At 43.0% G+C, this 24231-nt stretch overlaps 1 protein-coding gene across 5 annotated transcripts in view; it reads right to left on the bottom strand.

Moving 5' to 3' along the window:
* Positions 1–24231, bottom strand: part of CRTAC1 (cartilage acidic protein 1) — a 631767-nt gene that overhangs the window by 486440 nt on the left and 121096 nt on the right. For all 5 annotated transcript variants that reach the window (XM_033942560.1, XM_033942561.1, XM_033942556.1 and 2 more), the window contains one exon: positions 14026–14222. In XM_033942560.1, coding sequence (XP_033798451.1) covers positions 14026–14222 — 197 coding nt within the window. The remainder of the gene's footprint in view (positions 1–14025; positions 14223–24231) is intronic.

Genomic DNA, 24231 nt, shown 5'->3' with positions numbered 1-24231 from the left:
TTACAGGTTTAAAATACATCATTTCTGTACAAGTTTACAATACAAGTTTTTATCCTAACTTGATATATACTAGGGTCCAATATTAATATGCATAATATACAGTTTACTGGTTACAATTTGCTATAGTTATCCTGCAAGGTTTTCAGTACAAGGTATATCCTAATTTGACAAACAGAAAGTTACAGTGTATGATACAAGTTATACTTATGTGACACATACTGGTTCTGGTACCAATATACATTTCTTTGTAGTCTATCGGTCAAGGGTAGGGATCTAGGTCAGAGGTAGGCAATTCCGGTCCTCAAGAGCCGGAGCCAGGTTAGGTTTTCAGGATATCCACAATAAATATTTATGAGATAGATTTGCATCTCAAGGAGGCAGTGCATGCAAATCCATCTCATACATATTCTAATCTAATCTAATCTAAACCTTAAGTTTATATACCGCATCATCTCCATGAGAATGGAGCTCGACACGGTTTACAAGAACTTAAAATAGTAGGTAGAGAAGAAGAAAAAGGATTACATGAACTTATGTGTAGAAGGGGGGAGAGAAAGGGGGGAAGGATAGAGCTACAATTTGCTGAAAAGCCAGGTTTTCAGTTGTTTGCGGAATAACTGAAGGGAGCTCAGGTTCCGTAGCGGGGTGGTGAGGTCGTTCCAAAGACCTGTGATTTTGAAGAGAAGGGATTTTCCCAGTTTGCCTGAATAGTGGATGCCGCGTGGAGAGGGGAAGGCTAGTTTAAGCCTTTGGGCAGTTCTGGAGGAGTCGGGACTGGAGGAGTTGAAAGACAGTGGATAAGAGGAGGCAGGATTCCATGAATGATCTTGAAAGCCAGGCAGGAACATTTGAAATGGATTCTGGAGATTATTGGGAGTCAATGAAGTTTGGCAAAGATTGGGGAGGCATGGTCAGACTTGCGTTTTGAGAAGATCAGTTTGGCTGCAGTATTCTGGATTAGCTGGAGTCTTAGAATACTTTTTTTTGATAGATTTAAGTAGATGGCGTTGCAGTAATCTAGTTTGGAGAGGATGATGGATTGGACAAGGATGGCAAAGTGTTGTTGGCTGAAGTAGGATCTAGCTTTCCTCAGCATGTGAAGGCTGAAAAAGCATGATTTTGCCAAGGAGTTGAGGTGGTCATTGAGGGAGAGAGAGGAATCGATAGTGATACCAAGGACCTTGCATGAGAACTCGAGCTGTAGTGTATCGCCTGTGGGTAGTGTGAAAAGTGTGGGCAGGTGTTCGAATTTTGGGTCGAGCCAGAGTAGTTTTGTTTTAGATTCGTTTAGTTTCATTGTGGATATCCTGAAAACCTGGCCTGGCTCCGGCTCTCGAGGACCAGAATTGCCTTCCCCTGGTCTAGGTGAAGAGGTATGTTTTTATTGCTTTTCTAAAGTTGAGGAGACCTTCAAGGGATCTGATCTGCGGGGGCAGTCGATTCCAGTGGTTCAGTATTAAGTGGGCGTAGCTCCATCGCTCTGCAGTTGAAGGGCACAAGCAAGGGGCATATTTAAAAAAATTGCTAGATAGTAGCACTAAAATGTCAGTATCATCAACATAGCTTAAGATAATTAAATGCTATTTACTACTAATGCATAAATATGATTGAATTTCTTTTTTTTTTAAATTTATCATTTTCATATTAACAATTCAAGTATAAACTTGCAAAATTGAAAAGAAAAGATGTCCCCTTATCGCTCTAGTCCTCAATAAATGAGATCCAAAAGGTGGCTAGCGGAATAGCAGCAAGAAAATGCAATAACTAAAGATTAAAGAACTAATCGAGTTAATATCCAGTTGACATATACACCTCAATAACTTAGGTCTCCTTTTATCAAGGCGCGCTACGGGGGTTAGCGTGTCGGACATTTCATCACGCGCTAACCTACGTGGCAGCCTAAAATCCTAACACCTCGCCAATGGAGGCGTTAGGTACTAGCGCGGCAGGCGGTTTAACGCGCGGTATTCCGCGCGTTAAACCGCCACCGTGCCTTTGTAAAAGGACCCCCTAGTTAATTAGGGCATTAAATTATAGCTTTATCTTTCTCCAGTCGCGACGTTGAAAGGAAAGCAGTCAATTGGAAAGGTTCAAAGAAGACATACTTTTGTGAGGAATGAAGAATCACACATTTGCATGGATAACGTAAGAAATAGGATGCCCCTAGTGCCAAAACCCCAGGCTTAAGTAAAAGAAATTCCTTCCGTCGTCTTTGGGTATCTCTAGCTAAATCTAGGTACATTTGGACTTTTAAACCCATAAATTCTTTCTGCATATGTTTAAAGAAATTTTTCATAAGCCAATTTTTATCAGTGGCCATAGCCACCGTCAATAATAATGTAGCAGGTGTAATCAGTTCTGTATCGTAAAGTTCAAGTAGCGCTGTTACATTCATTTCAGGAACTATAGGTTGCTGTCATTGGGTCTGTGATTTTCCCAGAAGATAGTATACCTGAGATAAAGGAGGTAGTAACTCCTCAGAAATTTCCAAAACTTCCAGGAAATATCTCTTCAATAATTCCCTTGGAGTGTATAATGCACTCCTAGGGAAATTAATCAATCTAATATTATTAGAGCGGGCAGTATTTTCCAAAGACTCTAATTTTCTTCGCAAGTTAATATTATCCTTTATCAATGTTTCTTGGATACTTTTAGAGGATTGTATTTCTTGATTCATATTAAACAAAGAAGTTTTAGAGTCTAACATTTCCATTTGTAAAACCTTAATATCTGTCGCTTGAACTTTCATTTTTCCTTCCAAATGCTGAAACTGTGGATTAATTAATGTAGGCAGAGTAGCCACCGGGTCCCAAATTGAGTCTAAAGTTACCTCCTGGGGTTTCTGTACCGGCGGCAGGCAAATTGTAGGCTGAAAAACCTCTCCAGTTTCCCTCCAAGTCGTTCCCTTGAATCTTCTTGCCTCCATGCAAGTTCCCAACTTTGGAGACCAATTCTGGACCACCCTCAGATGACAGGGTATCCAACTCAGCTTGACTTTCCTCGGTATCTCTGGCCTCCTGGACTTGCTGCAGCTGCTGAATCTCTTCAGGCTGCTCCGTCCGCGGCGAGCTGGTGCTCTGAGGGCGTGGGGGCGGAGCCCTAGCATCGGGGCTCAGTGTAGTATCCAATCCAAAGGAGATCACCGCCAATCCGCTCGCTCGCGGCATCTCCAGCGGGGGCACCGCCGATGGTGGCAGTGAGGCGGTTTGCATACGACGTAAGAGATCCTCTATATTGCCGAAGCCGGCCACAGGAGAGCTCCGCGAGGTAATTTAGCTGCTGGTAAAATTGTGCAGAGAGCTCTCAGTTGTGCTTCACAACCCGATCAGGTAGCGGTCATTTTGGATCCCCCTCCAATATGATTGAATTTCAATAAGAAATTTTATGTATTCATTTAAAGCAATTGTTGAAAAAAAGGCTAAAGTTAGTTGTGAAGTACCTGCCATAGAAATGATATGCAATAACTTATAGCATTATATAAGATACATGCATTAAGTTTGAACCCCACCCATGTTCTACCCTTGCATATGCTCACCATGCGAGATATGTGCTGTTCTGTAAATATTTATGCATGTTAACACACAAGTAAACCTTGATTTGTTCTAGGTTCTACAGTTTTATCCTGTGCTTCGACAAGGTCCTGCACATCAAAAACATTTAAATTATTACTTATTTCTACTGAATAAAATGCTTTATCTATATCGACAATTCTTATGTAATTCTGAAGTTCTCAACAATTCTTATGTAATGCTTACGACAATTCTTATGTAATGTTACAACTCTTGTAACCTCCCGACAACTCTTGTGTAATCCATCTTGAACCGCAAGGTAATGGTGGAATAGAAATCACTAATGTAATGTAATTTAATTCGGCCCAACAGATGATATACTTCTCTGCTTCACAGCTGCTGATAAAGCTCAGAGTAAAATGGACAACCTGTACATGAGATGAATTTGCATTTTGTGGAGGAAATCCCATTAAGCCTTGCTAGAGCATAAAACTTCCAGAGACCAAAAGGAAAGGGTAGGACAATCAAGCCATTGTGACATCACTGATGAAGTTGGCTCTTAGGCATTGGTGGAATGAGGCATTATGATGTCACAATACCTGCTCTGGTTCTCAGGCCCTAGATGGGAAACATATCCTAGAATGGTGAAGGGACACGGAAGCTCAAGCCGAACAGGAAGCTCTGCCCATATTTGGAAAGACTGCGATGAGTGAGGTCCTTATCCTAACTAGGAAGAGGAGAAGACAAATCTCATAGATAGGAAATTAAGTAGAAGGGAGTGATTTGCTCCCTAGAAAGGCAAGATAGTGCCCTAGAGATTAGACAAATTAGCCATTTCTCTTGATTCCTCTTACTATGCCCAAGAAACACCATGGGGAATTTACCTCCCCAGCAGTTCCGGTTTGCCTCAGACCAGAGGTTCACAGTTGGGCCATCTTTTGGAGATCTGCAATGAGTTGGAGAGGATAAAGTGTCTTCCCCTCTGTTCCAGGATAACAGCTTACCACTGTTCCCTGATCAGCAAGAGCTGTTGCTGGACCCAACCACCCAGCCTGAGAAAAATGCAGCAGGAGTAGCAGAAGGCGCCCATGAGACAGATCAATCTGCAGTGCAATTAGTAACTGAGCTTCCTGCAGGAACCAGAGTAATTCAGAGCAGCCAGACAACAGCAGAAAATTTTACTGGTGGCAAGACCACCAAAGGCGGCACTGGAGCAGTGATGATTGTTCAACCTCTTGTGGGAGTACTGGGGACTCAAACAGTACATTCACTCATTTTTTTTCCTCTGGTAAGACCAGCGGTTTTCATCTCAGATGAGAAATGGAAGACTACTGTAGCTCTGAGTTCATATATAACTAGTCCGATGGCTTCATAGCATTCCAGGATAAATACTTTGGAGCAACAAATGGACTCTCAGGAGTCTTATCTACAGCACAAAATGTAATTCAATCCTTGGAAATTCAATGTATGTCTCTGCAAAGTTTTATCTGTTTCCTTAACAAAGGGTAATGCTAATTTGGAGACCAAACCTGAACATTTGGAGAATACACATACGAAATCTTCGTTTGATTAACTTTCCCAAAATACATGGACAGAAAGGGCCTGATTCTCTCAAGGACGTCAATCTCGGCGGCTACCTAAGAAGCAGCTACCAATGGCATGTCATTCATACATCGGCGTCCTTTAGAGAACTGCATCTTTTTTTCCTACCAGATGCCATAAATTAGCATTTTACAGACCTACATTTAAGGCAATTGTCTCACACCTATGGAGATACATAGGGATGCATACAGATTCCAAGGCCACTTCCGGTGGAAACCACGTCCACACCAGCCTTGGGCATCTGTTAATAATTCCTATGCTTCTCTATGGGCATGAGACACGCCTACAATATATGTGCCGTTAAGCATCCCTATGCGTCTCTATGGGCACGAGACATGCCTACAATATAGATGTTGTTCACCAAATTTTTTTTTTTTTAAACGTTCATCCCGATTGGCTGGTGAGATGGTGGTAGGATGCCTACTGCCACCTACAATCAAGACACCGTTTGTAGAATCAGCCCCAAAATGTTGAAATGTTATATGTTGGCTATTTTGAAAATTCCTTCTCTTGATTTACCTCCAGTTTCCAGAATTTTCTATTTGCAATCTGCTAAGAAAAAATCGGGTGGTGAAGGGGTGGATGTTTTATCCCCTGTATTACACGATAATTTGAATTTGACAGCTTTCCTGGGAATGTTCCAAGGAAAGAGCTGCTATACCTTACACTCTTCTGGTGACATTAACTTTGGACTATGTCAGAGACTGGTTACTAAAATTATGCTTTAAATATTGCACTTCTACTTTTTGTACTATGAAGGTTCATATTTTTCCTGACATTGCAAAGGCTACACAAAAAAGCAAACAACAAAAGGGAAAGAAACCCAACACAATCTGCAGTGAGAAAGAGCAAAGCCAAAACAAAGAGAACTGCAGACAGATGTACAAAGATGCAGGCTAAGTTTATTAAATCAAAATCATGAATGCGGTTAATGTTACCACCTTATACCAAACCAAAGGACCCGACACGGTCCGTGTTTCGGTAAACACGCCTTCATCAGGGGTCCCAAAAAATCAAAACAACACAACTCAATTGTATATAATAAATGAAATATATAGAAAGTATATGTGAGAATGTGAGATTTGTGAAAAGATATGATAGCTATCACAAGTAATTTGAACCAATCTAAGTGACATAGAGAATAAAACATAGAATAAAATGTGTGGTGTCATGCAGAAAATGCTGTGGTAATCATTAACGTGATAGAAGACTGTGATCAAGGTGCTGAAAGAAAAACAGGCCAAAGTACAAATATATGCAAATCATAATGAGAAAAATATATAGAAAATGAATATATATATATATATAATGTCAACCTACCCAGGTGGATAAGGTTTCAAATAAAACCGCAAAACAAGAACTGTAAAATTAAAACTAAATTTAAAAACTCAGAAAAACAAACAGAAATGAAGACATATTTGTCAATCCTAAAACATCCAAATGGTTCTAGAGTGTAAGGGCAATACTAAGGCATAATTTCCCCAAAAAGTATGTATGTATGTTTATATATATATATATATATGTATGTATGTATATGTGTGTGTATATATATATATGTGTATGTATATGTATATGTGTATATATAGATATAGATATAGATAGATAGAGAGAGAGAGAGAGAGAGAGAGGCACACGGTATATGATAAAATGGACAGAGTTTAAAAGGGTTTAATAACTCAACAGAAAAAAGGCAAAAATAAGAATAAAGGTAAAAATGAAAATAAAAATAAAAAGTAATGGCAACAAAGGTTACAATAATTAAGTGGTAGGTGAAAGAAGCTAGGCCAAAAGCGGGTGTGGAGAAAAGTATAATTAAAACGAAGCCACTATTTATGCAAACATCATGGGCACAGGAAGTTTACATGAGCGCAGAGGTGGCATATGGTATATTTAAAACAGACGTTTGCTATACATTTATAAATGCATATTCTTTAATTATGCGTGATGCCAAAAGAGGGAGAGTAAAAGCTAAAGGAACTTAAAGCTTGAAATACACGGTACTGCATTATAGCAAAGCACGATGTGGCAAAATGTTGTACAACAAAAGAAATACAGGGCTTACCTTAGCCTTAGAAAGTAGCAGCGACAGCAATGAAGACAATCTCTTTGAAAACTCCACCATGGCAAAAAAAAAAAAAAAAGACGCTGCAGGAACCGGAAGCTTATAAGGGCAGGAGTCACATGTGTTAAAAGAGTGTGTGCAACAAAATTGATGCGTTGGAGCGCCAAAACGTGAAACACGTAAAAAACGTAATGAGCGTGTAGGGAAAGCAGTACCGCCATGTTGAAAGTGTCAGAAGGGGAACGGTAACATAAAAACTAGTGGAAGGTGTTGATAGCCTAAAAATGAAAAGTGTGTGCACAAAACAGGACATCAAAATAACAGGAGAAAAAAATATAAAAAAATATATAAAAATGCAAAAAAAAAAAAAAATATATATATATATATATATATAATACTTTATGGAATATGCACTTTAAAAAGGACTGCATAGCTTAATGAGGTTTGAGTGTATAAGGAACATTAAAATATAAATTATAGTAAGGAAGGAAAGGAACAAGATTAAATATGACTAAAAGTAATGGACAATTGATATTAGATCATGACAACTTAAATCATAAGCTGTCCACAAGTATATGGATTAATTTAAACAAACAACACTACATATCCTTAGACCTATAATATACAAATCATATCATAAAAACTTATGGGGGTAATAATAATAAAAAAAAAAAAAGTCTAAAAAGTGTCCTAAATGGCTACTTGGACGATCAAAAAGCCTGATCGTCCAAGTACCCATAACTAAAGCTGGTTTTTAGACGTATCTAAAACCAACTTAGGCCTTTCCCCTGCCTCTAGACGCACAGAGAGAAAAGAGGTGTGTTTAGAGGAGGGGAAAGGGCGGGCAGTGGGCGGGAGGTGGGCCGACCTACACCTAGCCGTACAACAGGTATAACCAATACAGTTTAGTCGGCACTTAGACCTTTTTCACTTAGACGAAATAAAACCAGGTCTAAGTGCCGAAAAACGGGCCGCTGAGCTGATGGCAGCTGGCGCCATCAGTTCAGCGGCCCGGCAACCTAACCATCGCGGCAGGAGAAATGCCTCATCTCCCCTACCCGCGGCTGTTCGGGTAGAGGAGTGATGGCATCGCGGTAGGGGAGATGAGGCATCTCTCCTGCTGCGATGCATCACTCCCCCCCCACACACAACATCGGGGCAAAAGGGAGCTCAAGCCCTCTTGCCCCAGCCAACCGCGGCACCCCCAACACGATCGGGGCAAGAGGAAGCCCAAGCCCTCTTGCCCCGCCGACTCCCCAACAATATCGGGCCAGGAGGGAGCACAAGCCCTCCTGGCCCTGGCGATCCCCCCCCCCCCCGCTAGTTGTTCAGGCCAGGAAGGAGCCCAAGTCCTCCTGACCCTAGTGAACCCCCCTGCTAGTTGTTCGGGCCAGGAGGGAGCCCAAACCCTCCTGGCCCAGCTGATCCTGCCCCCCCCCGACAACATCGGGCCAGGAGGGAGCCCAAACCCTCCTGGCCACGGCGACCCCCTACCCCCACCCCGCACTACATTATGGGCAGGAGGGATCCCAGGCCCTCCTGCCCTCGACGCAAACCCCCCTCCCCCCAACGACCGCCCCCCCCCCCAAGAACCTCCGACTGCCCCCCCCAGCCGACCCGCGGCCCTCCTGGCAAGACAAAAGGAAACCCTCAGATAGTATGTCAGCCTTACCAGAAGAAACCCAGTTTAGATAAATGACAGCAGATAAAGGCCATATATCCCATCCAGTCTGCAGCATCCACTATCTTGTACTCTCCTCTAAGAGATCCCACATGCCTGTCCCATGCTTTATTGAATTCAGACACAGTGTCTCCACCACCTCTATCGGGAAATTATTCCACGCATCTACCACCGTTTCTGTAAAATAATATTTCCTTAAGATTACTCCTGAGCCTCATCACCTCAACTTCCTGAGTTTTCCTTCATTTGAAAAAGACTCACCTCCTGAACATTAATGCCACAGAGAAATTTAATCGTCTATCTTTCTTCCCTCCCCCCCTCTCATCTTTCTTCCAGAGTATACATATTAAGGTCTCTAAATCTGTTCCCATAAGATTTATGACAAAGACCACTAATTTTGTAGCAGCCCTCTGGGGCAACTCCATCCTATTTATATCTTTTTGAAGGTGCTGTCTCCAAAATTACACATAGTATTCTAAATGAGGCCTCACCAGAGACTTATACAACATTATCACCTCCCTTTTCCTACTGGTCATTCCTCTCCTTATGCGCCTAAGCATCTTCCTGGTTTTGACCGTCGCCTTTTCTACCTGTTTAGCCACTTTAAGATCAGACACAATCACCCCCAAGTCCCTCGCCTCCTATATTACACTGTTCTCCTGGATTTTTGCAGCCCAAGTGCATGACCTTGCATTTTTTTAGCGTTAAATATTATGTTAGGGGGTTTGACAAAGCATTAAATCTTTGAGTTGGCAATTATCAGATGTTTCTTCAAGCTTCACTAGATCCCACCTCATGTTATCCACACCCTCTGGGGTGTCTACCCTATTACAGAGCTCGATATCATCTGCAAAAAGACAAACTTTGCCAGACAGTCCTTCTGTAATATCACTCACAAAGACGTTAAAAAAGAGTCAGCCCAAGGTCTGATCCCTGCGGCACTCCACCAACATCTTTTTCCTTCGAGCAAACTGTATTTACCTCTACCCTTTCTCTCCTTCCACTTAACCAGCTTTTAATCCAGTTTGTCACTTTAGGGCCCATACTGAAAGCACTCAGTTTATTTATCAATCGCCCATGCGGCGCTGTGTGAAAGGCTTTGCTATAAGTACACTACATCTAGCGCCCTTCCCATATCCAGTAAAGAAATCAATCAGATTTGACTGACAAAACTTGCCTCTCATATAACTATGCTGTCTGGGGACCTGCAGTCCATTCAGTTCTAGAAATCTCACTAACCTCTACTTAAGTCTAAGATGTGGCGTCCATGAAAGTGCTTAAATTCCTGGGTTATGCAAATTAGTCTATCTTTTCTTGCATACCTTTGCTTGAAGGAGTACCAGTCATATAGAATAAGCAAGGTATTGCCTGTCCTCCAAAAAGAAGCAGTATTCATGGATGGGAAAGGCCATATAAGTGGTGGAAAGGAACTCACCTGGAATGAACTAGGTGCTGGAAACAAGGACTGCTATTAGTAATGAGCAACATGTTTTGGTTTATCTCTGATCTACTTTATTACGGGCAAGAGTCTGTCCTCTGCAAGGGAGGGCCATTAACCAGTCCTGCCCACCCCTCTCCCTCAAGCTACTCAGATTATTAAACCCAGTTATACTAATAACTTTAATCACATCCTCTGGTTACAAATTGCACAATCAGGCCCTGATTCTCAAAAAGTGCGTCCCGATTTTAGGCAGCTGTAGGCGTCTTACAGCTGTCTAATCAGCCAATCGGGATGCACGTTTTAAAAAAAAAAATGCTCCCCAGGCAGGCCTGAAGGCACCTCCGGGAGCCTAGGGAGACCCGCAAGACACCTAAGCTCGCCTAAGGGCCTTAGGCGAACCTAGGTGGACCTACGCGTCTCCCTAGTAGAGGAAGAAACCTTAAAAATGTAGGCCAGCAAAATGCTGGTCTACATTGTAAGTAGACGCAGCTGCTATACTTATCGCGGCAAGGGATCTCTCTGCCGCTATAAGTATAGCGGGCCGCGGCCTGTCCGATCGGATGCCCCCCCCCCCCGACATTACCGATCTCCCTCTCCCTCCGACACTACCGATGCTGGCAGGAGAGTGCCCAATCCCTCCTGCCCGAAGACAGCGCACCCCCCTCCTGCCCGAAGACGGCGCACCCCTCCTGCCCGAAGACGGCGCACCCCTCCTGCCCGAAGACTGCACACCACCCCCCCGGCGCTAACAACCCCCAAAGTAACCTGTTCTTCGGGCCAGACGGTTCTTTCCCGTCTAGCCGTTAAGCCCGCCTCGTCGAAATGAGGCGGGCTCGCCCCTTCCCGGCCCATCCCGCCGAAGCCTAAGGCCTGATTGGCCCAGGCTCTAGAAGCCTGGACCAATCAGGCCTTAGGCATAGCGGGTCCGCCCATCCCCACTTGGCCAATCTGACCTTAGACTTAGTGGGGATGGGCGGACCTAAGCCTAAGGCCTGATTGGCCCAGGCTCTAGAAGCCTGGACCAATCAGGCCTTAGGCATAGCGGGTCCGCCCATCCCCACTTGGCCAATCAGACCTTAGACTTAGTGGGGATGGGCGGACCTAAGCCTAAGGCCTGATTGGCCCAGGCTCTAGAAGCCTGGACCAATCAGGCCTTAGGCATAGCGGGTCCGCCCATCCCCACTTGGCCAATCAGACCTTAGACTTAGTGGGGATGGGCGGACCCGCTATGTCTAAGGCCTGATTGGTCCAGGCTTCTAGAGCCTGGGCCAATCAGGCCTTAGGCTTCGGTGGGATGGGCCGGGAAGGGGCGAGCCCGCCTCATTTCGACGAGGCGGGCTTACCGGCTAGACGGGAAAGAACCGTCTGGCCCGAAGAACAGGTTACTTTGGGGGTTGTTAGCGCCGGGGGGGTGGTGTGCAGTCTTCGGGCAGGAGGGGTGCGCCGTCTTCGGGCAGGAGGGGTGCGCCGTCTTCGGGCAGGAGGGGGGTGCGCTGTCTTCGGGCAGGAGGGATTGGGCACTCTCCTGCCAGCATCGGTAGTGTCGGGGTGGGAGGGAGATCGGTAATGTCGGGGGGGGGCGGTTGGTAGTGTCGGGGGGGGGCGGCATCCGATCGGACAGGCCGCGGCCCGCTATACTTATAGCGGCAGAGAGATCCCTTGCCGCGATAAGTGTAGCGGGCCGTGTCTAATCTAACCCGATTCTCTAACCCGCGTCTGTAACATGGACGCCGGTTACAGAATCGGGGTTTAGTTTAGGCCGATTCTGAATAGGACGCCTCTCCCGGGCGTCCTATACAGAATCAGGGCCTATCGCCTTCAATATAGGCGGCCTGCCTGGGGAGCATTTTTTTTTTAAAAAACGTGCATCCCGATTGGCTGATTAGACAGCTGTAGGACGCCTACAGCTGCCTAAAATCGGGACGCACTTTTAGAGAATCTGGGCCTCAGTCTTTTAGAATGTCTTAGTCTTAGTACTATTGCAAAGAGTACCATATATACTTGAATATAAGCCAAGATTTTTGGGTCAAAAAAAGCCCAAAAATTGGGGTCTCGGCTTATATTTGGCACCTTACACCTCCCCCTCGTAACTTTCAAGAATTTGCAGCAGTCATTCAGATAGCAGCTCTTCACCGAGCAGGATTGCGGAAAAATCAGTCCTGCTCGGTTCACCACTGGACCACCAGGGAATTGAAAGGTTTGTGGGGGAGGCGGAAGGGAGGTAAAAATTGTCACAGTCAGCTGGGATAGGAGGCAGGAGGGATCCCTCCTGTCCTGGCCCACCGTGAGACTGTCAAGGCATTCAAAAGGTACACAGGGGAGGGAAGGGAAGTAAAACTTTTTAGAGTCTATGGGAACAGGCGGCGGGAGGGATCCCTCCAGTCCCGGCCCACCGCTGGACCACCAGGTCTTACAGCAGACCTGGGAGGCCTGCAAGACATCAGAAGGGAGGGAGAGGGTACAAGGCAGGGAGGGGGGCTGGGTGCAGAGCCCAACAGGGCAGAGGAGAGAGAGATGGATGTAGAGCCGGGCAGGGGACTTGAATATTAACCCCCACCCCCACCCCTTCGGCTTATATTCGAGCCAATCCTTTTTCCTCTTTTTCAGGGGGAAAAGGGCTACCTCGACTTATAGTCGGGTCAGCTTATATTTGAGTATTTACAGTAAATAACCCATCTCTGTTAAATTATTCTATACAACTCATGATTTTGATAAACCTCTATTGGTCTCCCTCAAGACCAAATAAGCAATGAAAAACTCTTGCAACCCTAAGCCAACATTTTTAAAATCCAAACAGTCCGGCAAAAATTAAGCTAAAAACAAAGATACTCTGCAAACAAGATCTGTAAGGCACAGCTAAGCATGGCTGCATTTCATTTAGAAAGGTGCCAAAAGGTAGGCAATGCCAATCTGTGTGATAAGATAATATTCTATAAGGACAACTGGCCTCCCAGATTACGTTACAAAATAAAGCCTAAAGTTGGTATTTGGTGCACCAACATTTAGGCACCATCACTGTCTTAAGCCATGTGAAAGGCAGGTGTAAATGCTAGCACCTGAATGCTGCCACTTATAAACACAACTTACTGTATTCTATAAGCTACATGCTTAAGCGTATGGCCTACCCAGTGCCCATGCCTCCCTTACAGATACATGCTAAAGCCACTTAGACACTATTCTATAAGGTAGTACCAGTGAAAGGTAGGAGGCACCCGGGGCGGTGGCATCCCCCGCTCCTTCCTCCACCGCCCCATCCCACGCTTCTTTCCTGCCCCAATTCCACACTCGCGCCCTCCCTTAACCTGTACCTCATTAAATTTTCACCAGCATGAGCAGCTTCTCTGGCCTGCTGCTTGCGCAGGCTTTTCTTCTGACATCACTTCCTGGCCCTGTGACCCGGAAGCGATTTCAGAGGAGATCCAGGCTGGCACGAGCAGCAGGCCTGAGAAGTTGCACGCGTTGGCAAAGATTTTAAAAAGTACGGGGATGTTAGGAAGGAAGGGCGCAAGCATGGTGTGTGTGGGGAGGGGCAGAGAGGTGCCGTGTCCCCAAGACAGAACCCAGGGCGGTCCACACACACACACACACAGAATACGCCACTGGGTAGTGTCTAACTGCAGTTAGGCACCAATTTGGCAGTTAGGCATGTAACTTGGGGTGCACTCGGCTTGGGTTTAGAAGCTGATTATATGAAAAGCATAAAAGATAGAGTCAACAGAAGCCATCCTACCTGAGAAGGCATTGTTGGTGTTGAGGAAATAAATCTCTTCCCTCCCATCTCCATCAACATCGCAGGCAGCGACACCAATGGCATTCCCCTGACGATCCCGCAGAGCATAGTACGGGGAGCTCCGATCATCTATGGCAATGTTCACCAGGCTCTTCTTGTTCTTGTCGTATTTCAGCACTAAGTTTGGCCCATTGTAGCTGCCAGGAAAAAAAACAGATTCATGATAATAAAGTATTCCAGGTTACCAAAAGCACTTTTCAGAGAAGATTAAGAGAATTTAAAAACGGTGATACCACTGATGTTGCATCACTGCTCTCCCCTTCTCCTGATGCTATCCCAGCCATAGAGCTATCTCAAATATGTCTCTATTGGATCTATTAAATTTGATATATTGCCTTTACAAAAGGTATTAGGCGGTTTAGTATAAACAAAAAAAAGTATCAATTTCAATCATTAGGACAGTGAATAATCACCACCCAAAATCATAAAACAGTCCATTCAGTAAGCCCAAGATTAGACATAATAATGTTAAAAAAAGAACTGTTTTAACAAGCTTCTGAAAAGCAGGATATGAAAAATCAGTTTGAATTTTATTCAGCCAATGGTTACAGAGTGCTGGACCAGCATCACAGAAAGCTCTAGAATTGGTAGAAGAAAGACAAATTTCCTTATATCTAGGGAGTTGGAGCAGTTTCTATCTAAAAAAAAAGTTCTCTCCTTCATGCTGCAAAATGGTTTCCACACCCTTAAATTGCAAAGATTCCTCTAACACACTGAAAAGTCTATTCATTGAAATTCTATAATTAAGCACCTCTATTTAAACACTCTGAGGGGTGGATGAGGCAGTAGGAGTCTATGTACCAAGTTCCATTATTGAATACTAGTATAACCTGGCAATGGCTTCTATACTTATGCCAGTAATAAAATAAATGCATTTACCTGGTTATAAAATTGTCATTTTAAAGGGCAAATCTATGAACCAGGTGCACTTACATTTGCATTATGCCATACTGGGACAGATCGGAAGTCGATCAAGCCCAATATCCTGTTCCCAACAGTAGCCAGCCCAGGTCACAAGTACCTGGCAAAATACCAAAAAGTAAAACAGATTTTATGTTGTGTACCCTAGGAATGACTTTTTATTTAGGAAATTATCCACAACTTTTTAAAACCCTGCTAAGCTAATTGCTTTTACCACATTCTCCGGCAATGAATTCCAGAGTTTAACTCCACATTGAGTGAAGACATGTTTTTTAAAAAATTTGCTTTTAATCTACTACTTAATCGCTTTATTGCACGTGTCCTGGCCTTAGTAATTTTGGAGAGTAAATTAGTAATTCATTACCTACTCCACTCCATTCAGTATTTATAGACTTCTATCATATTTCCCCTGAGCTGCCACTTCTCCAAAGCGAAGAGCCCTAGCTGATTTAGCTTTTCCTCATATGGAAGTTGTCCCATCCCCTTTATCATTTTCATTGCCCTTCTCTGTAACTTTTCTAATTCCACTATATATTTTGTGAGATGTGGTGACCAGAATTGTACACAGTATTCAAGTTGCAGTCGCACCATGGAGCAATACAAGTGCATTATAGCATTCTTATTTTTGTTTACCACTCCTTTCCTGATAACTCCTAGCATTTTATTTCTTAGTCGCAGCTGCACACTGAGCTGAGGGTTTCAACGTATCCTCAACAATGATACCTAGATCCTTTTCCTGGGCGGTGGCTTCTAATGTGGAACCCTGCATCATGTAGCTGTAGTTCGGGTTCCTCTTTCCAACATGCGTTAATTTGCGCTTGCTCAATCTGAGCATCAAAATGGCAGATGGCGTTTAATCTCCCAGTCTTTCAAATCTTCTTGCAACTTTTCCACAGTCTTCTTGCGTTTTAACAAATTTGTCATCAGCAAATGTAATTACCTCACTCAGTGGCATCGCGAGGGTGAGAGGCGTCCCTCCTCCACCTCCACACGTTCCTTCCCCGCTCCCTCTGCCGCGCAAGCGCCACTTCCCTTCGCCCGTACCTCTAACATTCCTGGCGCAAGCAGCAAATCCTCAAGCTGCTGTCACGCCAGTGTTGGCTCTTCCTCTGACATCAATTCCTAGGAGTGGGTCCAGGAAGTGACAAAGGAAAAGCAGACATTGGCACAACAGAAGGTTGGGGGTTGCTGCTCATGCCAGGAGCATTACAGAGGTACGGAGGAACAGAAAGGAAGGGGAACGTGGCAGTGGATGGGTGGAGAGGAGGACAGGTGCTTGCACCCTCACCAAGATGGTGCCCAGGGCAAGCCCCACCCCTTTTACTAAGTCGCTCTCCTCACTAGTTATTCCCATCTCTAGATCATTTATAAAAATGCATATATGCTGGGACAACTGCTTTTTAACATATAACATAACAAAACTATTTACAACTAGCAGATACTTTGTGGTTCTATGCAATTTACAAGAAGATAAAACCGCGACCCGGAAGTGATTTCAGAGAGAGTCAGGCTGGCCAGGGTAGCTGCTTGCGCTGGCAAAGATTTAAAGAGATACGAGGGGGCAGGGAAGGGAGGGTGCAAGCACAGCATGAGGGCGAAGAGGTGCAGGCGCCCCCTACCAAGATGGCGCCTGGGGCAGTCTGCCACCCCCCTTACTATGCCACTGCACTGAGGGAGTATTCTGTGAGAATGAATGTCACTTTTTAAAATGTCCCCGACATGCTCCTGCCCCTTCCATGGCCACACCCCATTCTGAGTGAAGTACTATGAGTTAGGTGCCATGCTTTCTAGAAGAGTGCCCAGCCAAATGCATGCACAACTTTTATTGGGTGCCCAATGTCAGAAATTACACTCAATTTATCGATGTTAATTGGTTCGTCAGCCAAATTTTAGCGCACAAATCTAGGCACCATATGTAGAATCCAGCGGATAATGTGCTTAGAAATAAGAGCACCTAGGGCTCCTTTAACGAAGACGTGCTAGCGTTTTTAGCGCACACGCCGGATTAGCGTGCACTAGCCGAAAAACTACCACCTGCTCAAGAGGAGGCGGTAGCGGCTAGCGCGCGCTATACCGCGCGTTAAGGCCCTAACTCGCCTTCGTAAAAGGAGCCCCTAGTTTACAGAACTGTCCGTTAAGGGGGTAATTTTATAACCGAGTGCCTATGTTAAGGATACAAAAAAAGGTACCTATTTCAAGTCTAGTTTATAAAATAAAAAAAAAATAAAAAAAGTTTGGCGCCTCTGTTTTTATAAAACAGCAGCATTAAGGCCAGAATTCATCAAGGGTTGCCGATTTACTGCTTTTAGCGTGCACTAAATGCTAAGATGCCCAAAGGAATAATAATGAGCGCCTTAGCATGTGCGCTAAGTGCTAAGACACCCATTATATTGCTGTGGGCGTTTTAGCTTTTGGAGCGCGCTAAAGCATTTATCACATCCTAAATCAGCACCCCTTGATGAATTCCCCCCCCCTAAGTGATAGAAAAGGCACCTTAATTATAAGGCACGCTCCGTAAATACTCACGTCTAGCAAATGCAGCCATAAGTTCATTTGGAGCGTACATGTACTTGGACAGAATTAAGAGCAAATTAAAAAGCTTTCTTTTTAAGGATGCATTTGATAATTAAAAAGCCTGACTAGTAGCCTTATTTCAGTTGCATTTCTTTACTTCTCCGAAGTACACGATCTCTCCCTTCCCATTGTAGTTTCCCATATATGTCTTATTTACTGTCAATCAACTTTCTTTCCTTTTGTTTGTAATATTAGTTTTTAATATTACAATAATATGTTTGTAATATTAGTTTTTAATATGTCTTACAAGATTTAGTTTGTGTCGTCTTGTTTTGTTGTCCCCTAAATTTTGTAATTTTACTGATTTGTACATCGCTTAGAACTTTGAATAAGCGATCAATCAAATTTATATTAAACTTGAACTTGAAACTTGATAAATAAAAAAAAAAACACCACAGGCTCCTTTTACGAAGGTGTGCTACGGATTTTACCGCACGCACCGGATTAGCGCGCCCTGTAGCTCTTGCTAGCCAAAAATCTACCGCCTGCTCAAAAGGAGGCGGGAGCGGCTAGCGCACGCGGCATTTGAGCGTGCGCCATTCCGCGCGTTAAGGCCCTAGCACGCCTTTGGTAAAAGGAGCCCCATAACTCTGCCCATCTCCAATGCCCATAGTTAAAGTATGAGCGATTTAAACAAGGCACACCAGTTGACATTTTGTTAGCGATCATTAACACAAATAAATGCCCACTTACGTACATCAGCGATTAAAATACTGGCATTTATGCAGGCTTTAGTCACCTACACCGAGGAAGATCCCTATAACAATTTTGAAGGCTGCAGACACAAAACTAAATCCCCTCAGCCTGTAATCCTGAGGTGATCTTTTTTTTTTTTTTTTACTCCTCTTTCTCTAGTCATTGCTAACATGCAGCTGAAATAGATTTGAAAGGGAGGATTATGTGAGTAGCGACACTGGCAGAAGATAAGTCATGCAGCTGAATTTTTAATAGATTGAAAGGGAGAGAAATTGTTCAGTGGGACACCTGTGAGGAGGAGATTGCAGTAATCTAAGTGGCAGGTGATGATTGCGGATAAAAGGTTTTACTAGTGTGTTTGAAAAAGGGAGGGTTGGATTTTGGCACTGTTTTAGATTTTTAGAAAAAAAAAAAAAAAAGTGGTAGATAACATAGCAACTTTGCAGGCAATGACTACAAAAAAAAAAAAAAAAACCTGAAATGGCCCATTGGGTCTGCCCAATCAGGTGATTTGAATTGCAACTGCTGCTCCATAGATTACCCCGATGCTTTTGCTTAGGATTTTCACTGCCATTCTGCACATTGAAAATCCATCCCCTTCATGCTTTTGTGTAGGGTTGTAAAGCTTTGGGGGGGGGGGGGGCAGTGAATAATCTGAACAGAGCAGCAGATGCAACCAAAACCACTTTGTTGGGCAGACAGGATAGGCAATTTGGCGACCTGCAATCAGATGGCTGGATGCGTTGAAAACAACCATGGGGACGGAAGAACTTTCTGGACTAGCACAAAACCGATTTCTTTTTAGATCCACAAGTCGCTGGGACTCGAGCTCAGTCAATGGCACCTAACAACAACTGCCATCTATGTTATCACATTGCCTATTTTCACCATAATCCATCATTTCCTTTCAAAATATGGAACTAAAATACGTATTTACATTCTCATGACCTTCTACTTTAGACTATTGAAAACAGCTTCTCACAGGTCTCCATCTCTCTTCCCTTCAATCTATTTGCTGTATGACTTACCTTCTGCCAGTGTTGCAACACTCACAGAACCCCCTCTAATGAAAGTCACTTCAATGGCTCCCTATCCATTCATTTAATTATTTAATTTTTCTATACCATTCTCCCAGGGGAGCTCAGAACGGTTTACATGAATTTATTCAGGTACTCAAGCCTTTTTTCCTATCTGTCCCAGAAGGCTCACAATCTATCTAATGTACCTGGGGCAATGGGGAGATTAAGTGACTTGCCCAGGGTCACAAAGAGCAATGTGGGTTTGAACCCACAACTTCAGGGTGCTGAGGCTGTAGCTTTAACCACTGCACCACTCTAGAAATCAAAATGTAGCAAAAGTGAGCCAAGTATAGAACGATCAAGCCATTGTGACATCACTGATGAGGTTGGCTCTTAGGCATTGGTGGAATGAGGCATTGTGATGTCACAATACCTGCTCTGGTTATCAGAGGCTGAAACTTGTCATACTATTTATTTATTCAATTTTCTATACTATTCTCCCAGGGAAGCTCAGAACGGTTTACATGAATTTATTCATGCACTTGAGCATTTTTCTCTGTCTGCCCCAGTAGGCTCACAATCTATCTAATGTACCTGGGGCAATGGAGGGATTTAAGTGACTTGCCCAGGGTCACAAGGAGCAGCGTGGGTTTGAACCCGCAACCTCAGGGTGCTGAGGCTGTAGCTTTAACCACTGCACCACACTCTCCTATTTCTACCTATAACCTAAACTTCTAACTTGCTCACAGGTTCATTCATTCTACAGCTCCTCCTTACATCTATTTATTTAAAAAAATTTATATTCTGCTTGGAACCTAAGAAGATTACAATAATCACATACACCATTTAAGTCATTATAACAAGAGACGCAGCAACTTTCACAGATCTGCAAACCTAAATCAAAAAAACAGCTGATATATAACACAGCTACAAATATGCTCTAACAAATAAATAGTTTTTTTAAAAAAAAGTTTCTTAAAAGATTTCAAATCTTTTTGACAACACTTTGGGCTCCTTTTACTAAGCTGTGATAGCATTTTTAGTGCGCGCATAATTTTAGCATGTGATAAACCTGCGCTTCGTGGCTAGAACTAACATCAGCTCAAGGCTGGCACGTGTGGCAATTTAGCACGCGCTGAGCGCGCTAAAACCGCTAGCACAGCTTTGTAAAAAGAAGCCCTTTGTGCCGTATAATGCATTCCATAGTCGTGGACCAGCCACAGATTTTGCTGTCCTCCACGGTTTGTTTATATATATATATAATGCACATCGTGTACATGCTCAAGTGTTAAATTCATTGTGGGAGCAAGATGGTAAGTACTTTTTTAGTATTTGCACTATATACCTTTTCTTTTACTTACTTTACTGTTGACTATGTAGTTTTATTTTCTGATTTTAATTTATTTAAAAATATTTCTACTTTTATGTAAACTGCATAGATGTTTTGCCAATGGGGTATATTCTACACGGAATGCGACAGGCAACCAGTGCAGCTCCTCCACCAGCAACCCCAGGACACCTTCATTTCCATCCTGCTGCACCATCCCCCAGATTCCATAAAGGGCGCTCAAATTTACTCACCCAAATTTGGACACAATCCCGAGATGCCCGCACAATTAAATTGGTTAACAAGACAATTATTATCAGTAATTGGACACTACCAATTACTGACGTTAATTGCCACCAATTTGGATTTGCCCATGCATTTTGCTACATGGCATTCTATGAAACTGCATTTCCCAAATCCCATAGCATGCAACCCAAAAGGGGCATGGCCAGGGGAGAGGCAAGGGCATTCCAAACATTTGCACGCAGTGTTACAGAATACCGTAGATGCACACCCAATTAGGCACCAGGATTTACAGCTGGTTACAGCAGGCGTTAGGTTCTAGTGCCCAAATATGGGTGCAGGAATCAATGCTATACACTATTCTATAAAGGTCAATTTTCCTTACATATTATGATGCAAGATAAAAAAATCTGAAAAACATTTTAGCTGCTTATTTTATTTTATATATCCATATGGAAAGTTGACCCTAGCTTTAGTATCACAAGCCTATTGTGCATTTTGGAAGCCAGAGTCAGACAGTTTGGAAGCAGAGGGGGGGGGGGGAACCGTTCCCATCAGATATCAGATTACCTCCCAGTAAGTCCCGGGGGTGATGGGGTCCATGGTAGGTCCAGGGGGTGGGGGAAGGGTTAGGATTTACACAGCCCTTTGAATGGGGGAAGAATATATTGGGGCATTTGGATTGAAGGGTTTGGAGTCAAGGGGGTATGATAAGGAGATTGAGGAAATCCAATTAGAGCAGAGTATCAAATTGAGGGAATCAGATGAGGAGACAGTGGTGGGAGAGGAATGGAAGCAAGGTAGGTGTGAAGATATTGGGGCCCAGCCCATGTTACATGCCTGGATAAACATTTTCTGTCCATGTGGTAAAACTCTGACCTCAGAAAAGGGAAAGTCATGAGGCAAAGGATGTCAAACACTCAGCGATGGGTTCAAACAAGTGGACTCGACACTGGCACTGCTTCGACAATCCTGTCTTTGTCAAGAGTCTATAATAGCTGTTCTGTCTTATAAATGCATGTTTGGACGCAAGCAGAAAATGTGAGAATCAAACATGGCTACGGCAAGCTTCCGAGTCACGACTTCGCCTTCACCGTCATTGAGATCCATACCTGGCTCTCTTTTTGAGAAAACGCTGCCCCCTACAGTAAACTGCAGGGTGGATGCTAGGCTTATGTGTTGCATTTCTGCAGAGGTTTAATTTTTCCTGTTAACATATGGCAAGTGTAAAACCTTACTGCACTTTAGTGAAAGAGCCCCATAATGCTTAAGAAGGAGAGTAGATGACTAATGGACGTTGAAATGAGAGGTTTGAACAGTAATTCTTGAGATATGAATCTTTGGTCAACAGGTGGGAATTGTGAATGTAAACCCTGAATTAAGATTTCATAGGTAAAACATTGGTTAATTTGTGAGTCAGACAATTTCAAGTTTCAAGCTTTATTAATCTTGCTATACCACTGATTTTGCATAGCATCTTGTTGTTTATAGTATTGTAAGTAAAATAAAAGTAAAAAGTTCAGTGAAACGAAATAAAAGTTACCATAATGTAGTAATTCTAGAAATAAAATTAAATACAGAGGATAGTTAAGCTCTGGAACGCGTTGCCAGAGGATGTGGTAAGAGTGGATATCGTAGCTGGTTTTAAGATAGGTTTGGACAAGTTCCTGGAGGAAAAGTCCATAGTCTGTTATTGAGAAAGACAGGGGGGAAGCCACTGTTTGCCCTGGATCGGTAGTATGGAATATTGCTACTCCTTGGGTTTTGGCCAGGTACTAGTGACCTGGACTGGCCACCGTGAGAATGGGCTACTCGGCTTGATGGACCATTGGTCTAACCCAGTAAGGCTATTCTTATGTTCTTAATGTGGGTGCTCCTTACAGTAAGGAAGAACATTGGGGTGGGAAAACCTATGAAATCAACACTCTCAAATTTTATACTCTTGACTATTTCTGTAATTTTTCTTTTGTTGATGAAAGTGTACAGTATGTTGCATTGTTTCACGATCAAACACCTGCTTTTATAGCATTTTGAATTATATTTTTTAGACAACAGAATGTGAAAAATGTACAAGGATGTAAAAAGACTTTTTCAAAATATAATTAGACTACATGACTTAAAAAAAGAGATTAATTTAAAAATTATACTGCATATAAAGCCCCTGTGGAATAGAACAAAGCACTTAATAAAGTTTGTTTTGTATTTTTTAAATTTTATTTATTTTTATTTTTTTTGGAGGGGGGTAGGTTGCCGTATGTGTGTCTTTGCAGTTAGCAGCCAAAAAGTTTCCAACCCACTTCCAACTAGGCTTCATTTGCTCCTGCTTCCTGGTCCTTTTTGGCTCGTGAATCCAGTGGCTGAGTAATTCCAATTAGAAAATTGTGCACTGGTAGTAAATTCAGCCTTTTCTGCTAGAATTGCCTTACCTTTTATGGGATTTCTAAATTGTACCTGTCAGTTCAAGGAAACAGGCTTAGAAATCCACCTATGAACTGCAGTCTTTTAGAGGGCGATTCTTTAGCCATATCTAGAAAAGATGCCTCAAGGGTTGCAATTTGTCTTCTGTTATCACTCTAAGCTCAAAAAAATCGATTCCATTTGTCTGTAAATGCTTGTGGATGAGACTTGCAAATATCTTTCTGAATGTAAACTGACTTTTTAGGAACCACATATAGCAAAAGTGGTTTGGGCTCATAATTCCAATCTTAGCCAACATAACGAGATTAAGAGGTCCTAACCGCTTTACCACGCATTAAATGTTAAGATGTCCACAGAATGTAATGAATGCCTTAGCATTCAGCGTGCGCTAAATCAGTTAGCACACCTTAATAAAAGGACCCCTAAATTAACAAGTCTAAGTCTAGTACACGAGTACCCTGTGATCATTTCTGCAAGCAAATGTTTTACTCCAGCTTCATACCGCCATCTAATTGACCACTAAGAAGCCTATATAACCAGGTCAGAACATAACCCCGTTGACCATCCAGTTACATATTGGTTGTTAGACACATCAAAGGGGAATACTTTACGATATGTACAGACCAAAAATTCATGTCTGTAGCTGGACCATTTATGTGGAATGCATTGTCTGGTACCTTACGGTTTTGTAGAAATCTATTGCAATTTAGAAAGTTTCTTAAATTTTCTCATTTTATTTTAAAACTGTTTTATTGAAGTTTTCATAAAACCATAGAAACAGTAAAAGAAATAACAAGTCTTGAATTATATATACATAATTGGATGTATATTATAATAGTGACCAAACAAGATATGACATGCAGAGGCATGAGCTGGAACAATAAATCATGCCCTGTAGCATGTGCAGTAGAACATCTAATCTAATATAATAAAATGGTAAGCCGCGCA

The sequence above is a fragment of the Geotrypetes seraphini genome, chromosome 4, assembly GCF_902459505.1.
Source record: "Geotrypetes seraphini chromosome 4, aGeoSer1.1, whole genome shotgun sequence".
Lineage (NCBI taxonomy): Eukaryota > Metazoa > Chordata > Amphibia > Gymnophiona > Dermophiidae > Geotrypetes > Geotrypetes seraphini.
This window is presented reverse-complemented; position numbering and strand designations above follow the sequence as displayed.